Source organism: Sinocyclocheilus rhinocerous, unplaced genomic scaffold, assembly GCF_001515625.1.
Source record: "Sinocyclocheilus rhinocerous isolate Xijiao unplaced genomic scaffold, SAMN03320098_v1.1 scaffold3862, whole genome shotgun sequence".
Classification (NCBI taxonomy): domain Eukaryota; kingdom Metazoa; phylum Chordata; class Actinopteri; order Cypriniformes; family Cyprinidae; genus Sinocyclocheilus; species Sinocyclocheilus rhinocerous.
This window is the reverse complement of record NW_015652266.1, coordinates 139658-142871: the sequence shown is the minus strand read 5'-3', so window position 1 is coordinate 142871 and position 3214 is coordinate 139658. Positions and strand designations below refer to the sequence as shown.

Below are 3214 nucleotides of genomic sequence, written 5' to 3'. Positions count from 1 at the left end.
GTGTGACGGAAATGTTACTCCCCTTACCATATTGTGATGCCGTGTCCCGGCGCGACGAGACAACACCAATAAAACCCTTTACAAACGAGGCATTTGTTGCATCCAGTGGGGACATAATTACTGATTATAATGACTTATACTGTCTTTTTACGCGTTGCATCGCGCCTCGTAAACATAAAACCATGTCTGCATTTGTGATCGGAGAAATGACAAACAACAAGCGCTGCTCTACACTGCTCAAAACTCGCGTTTGAATCGTCAGTGGCAAATTCTTTAAATATAAAAAACGTACTTACAGTCTGTGAGTCAGAACAGCCGGCATTGTAGTCTATTCTACCAGGATCAGGAAACAGTCCTCCATAAAATGTGCTGCACACATCTGATTATTTGGGTTGAAGTGTTCTGGAACAGTGTTGTAAATACAACTTAACCACTGATTTCTAGTTGTGTCCTCTTTTGGAAGGCCAAACAAAGTAGTTTCGCTTTCACAACGAAACACATGGCGGGCTTGAGTGAGCGGAGGTAGGCGGGCGTGAGAACGGCGCGGCCGGCGGATTCGACAAAGGAGCGTCCGGCGGGCTTGCGGCAACCACATGTGATGACCCCGGGCTGGACTCCGCTTCGTCCACGGTGAAAGCCGATCCGGCGATCCACAGCACTAAGTTGATGTATTCCCTCAGCGACCAGCACGGATCAGCTCTAGGAATGACGAAGCGGATATCGTCCTCTTTTGGAAGGCCAAACAAAGTAGTTTCGATTTCACAACAAAACACACAGCGCCTTCACAACATGGCGGTGGAAGCAACAACAATACTACAGCGAGAATAAAAGTTACACCTTCTTTCTTTGCGTGAACATTTGGGTGGCGTTATGCTAATATTTCAACATAGTGATGTAGACATGTGGGGGCGTGTTAGAACGAGCCGTTTTAGGTAGGCGTGGCTGACTCTTAACGTTTATAAAGAATATCTCTTTGGATTTGAGACTTTAGTCTTTGCAACTTTACAGATCTTCTTTATGCACCAAGAGCTTGTAACAATTCAAAGAGAAAGGACAAATTTAAATCACATCATATGACCCCTTTAAATGAGGAAATCCCTTCATTTATTTACATACAATTCCCATCCAATGTCTTTGTAAGGTATTAATTTACAGTAACTTATTTACAGTGTATTTATGTTATACGGTTTATATCAAATAGAGATAAAAGCTCTTCCAATTAAAGTTACATTAAAAAATAATTTCCACATTGAAATTAATAGGCTAAGTGATGATCACTAAAATGTTTATTTTCTCTTTTATCAGAATTATATCACATTATCACTCAGCACTTCAAAACTGACTGTACCCAGACTCAACACTTCACAAGAATTAAAATAACGTTATATTCAACTCATAAGAAAGGTACGCCAGAACCTAAATGGCTGTGAAAGACCAAAATTTGCTAGATTTTTAGTGTGACTGTAATGACAGTTTAATACACGGTGCTGAAAACTGGCTTGAGCCAATTTGTCAATGTACTGTAATATTATTACTTTTGTAATGCGTTACTCCCAACACTGATAATAAATATCTGACACATTTATTTTTTTTTTTGTATCTGATGGTATGAGTCACGCTGAGTAACAGGCGAGGAAAAACACGTTTTGTAAGAGGATGTAAACATCAGGAGATGAACAGATTCATAGAAAACACTGCATTTACACATAAACATTTTCCAATATGTTTGTTGGTTCATTAATCAAGAATTATGTAGCTATTTCTGGCTTTCTTTAAAGGCAACAGCTTTTTCCTAGGTTTTCTAGAGGAGTGCGCGCTGTTTTATCTCGCCACTGACGCAGAATCAAACGAGGCTGTGTGACACTTCTAACGCGTTGAGCGTCATGTGATTTTAAGCCCAAGACAACAACAATAACCAGCTTTATACGAGAAAACACACAGCCCTCCTGTATGTCATGATAACATTACTATAGCGACTGTGTCAGGTGATGCCAGCACCCTGATGATGATGATGATGATGAGGCTGCATCAGTTCAGCACTCACTGTTTCTGGACGAGCTCCTCGGCCGACAGCGGGCCTTGCTGCTGCTGGAATGATTTGAGCGACTCAAACGCCTTCATCAGCTTCTCCATGGTGGCCATTTTTATCAGAAGCACTGGTCTAGATGGAGTCTGACTGGAGAGCTGATAATATTTACAACCTCGACACTACAGCCAGTGGTGTCGAGCGCCGTGCAGACTGCCGAAGGGAAACTGAATGTGTGTCGTCGAGAACGGACACCACAACCCCCTTAAATCCGATCTAATTTCCACACACCATCCGATTATGACCGGTATTCCAACAAAATATTCAGAAGGTATCTGAAAACATGTCCAGTTCTGAAAGCCATCTTAAAGCAGGGTTAGGGGAGCAACGGGTTCTGCTGTATTTCCGGGTTAATAAAACTCCTGTCAAAATTAAAGTCCTCTTTGTCATAATAAAATGTACGACGATGTCTATATCTGTAGGGAGTTTGAATGACATGAATTTTGATTCCAATACAAGACTAACGCCAGATTAATAACTAGATCTGAATAGCCTTCGATCACTGCTGTATGCAAAATTTATGTTTCTGGAGAATGAACAAACTTTATACAACTAGTTGTGCCTTTATGTCTTTATTTTTTTTTTTTATGAAAAAGTTTCAAAAGCAAAAACAAAGATTTGTTTTAATTATTGTTTGAATGTGAAGCATAAAAACATATAGGCTGATGTAGAACACATATTTGTAATTGTCCGCCATCTCTGAAACTGTATTCAGTCCATAGGAAGAGCTACAAAGCAGACTAACGAGTCTGAATTAGGCTTCAAAATTCAGGAATCAAATATAATATAGAGGTAATTTCTAATGTGTAATTTTGTGATGTTATAATTCCATGTGAATACTTCTTTATTCATTAATAAAAAGCAAATCACACAAAAATTACTTTCAAAAATGTTCAAATAATTTTAAATAAATGATAGGCCTATGTGATTTTGAATGTTGTCTCAGTTAACTATGTCAGACTAAGAAGAGGCATAGTAATTTAGCATATAATAGTATAAAATATTTCTCTTGACGTGCAGATATATTACATTTATCACAAATAGTGGGAAAAGGCATCAGAATAATCATACTCTATAATGTTTCCATGGCTTAAAAACTATGAATTTAATATTCATATTCACAAATGT

The 3214-nt window shown here is 38.7% G+C and overlaps 1 protein-coding gene across 1 annotated transcript in view; it reads right to left on the bottom strand.

Moving 5' to 3' along the window:
- LOC107714228 (huntingtin-like) overlaps positions 1-2418 on the bottom strand; it is a 48239-nt gene extending 45821 nt beyond the window's left edge. Inside the window, exon 1 of the mRNA XM_016520029.1 lies at positions 2045-2418. Within this exon, the coding sequence (XP_016375515.1) occupies positions 2045-2142 (98 nt within the window). The 5' untranslated portion in view covers positions 2143-2418. The remainder of the gene's footprint in view (positions 1-2044) is intronic.
- Between the last annotated feature and the right edge of the window lie 796 nt (positions 2419-3214).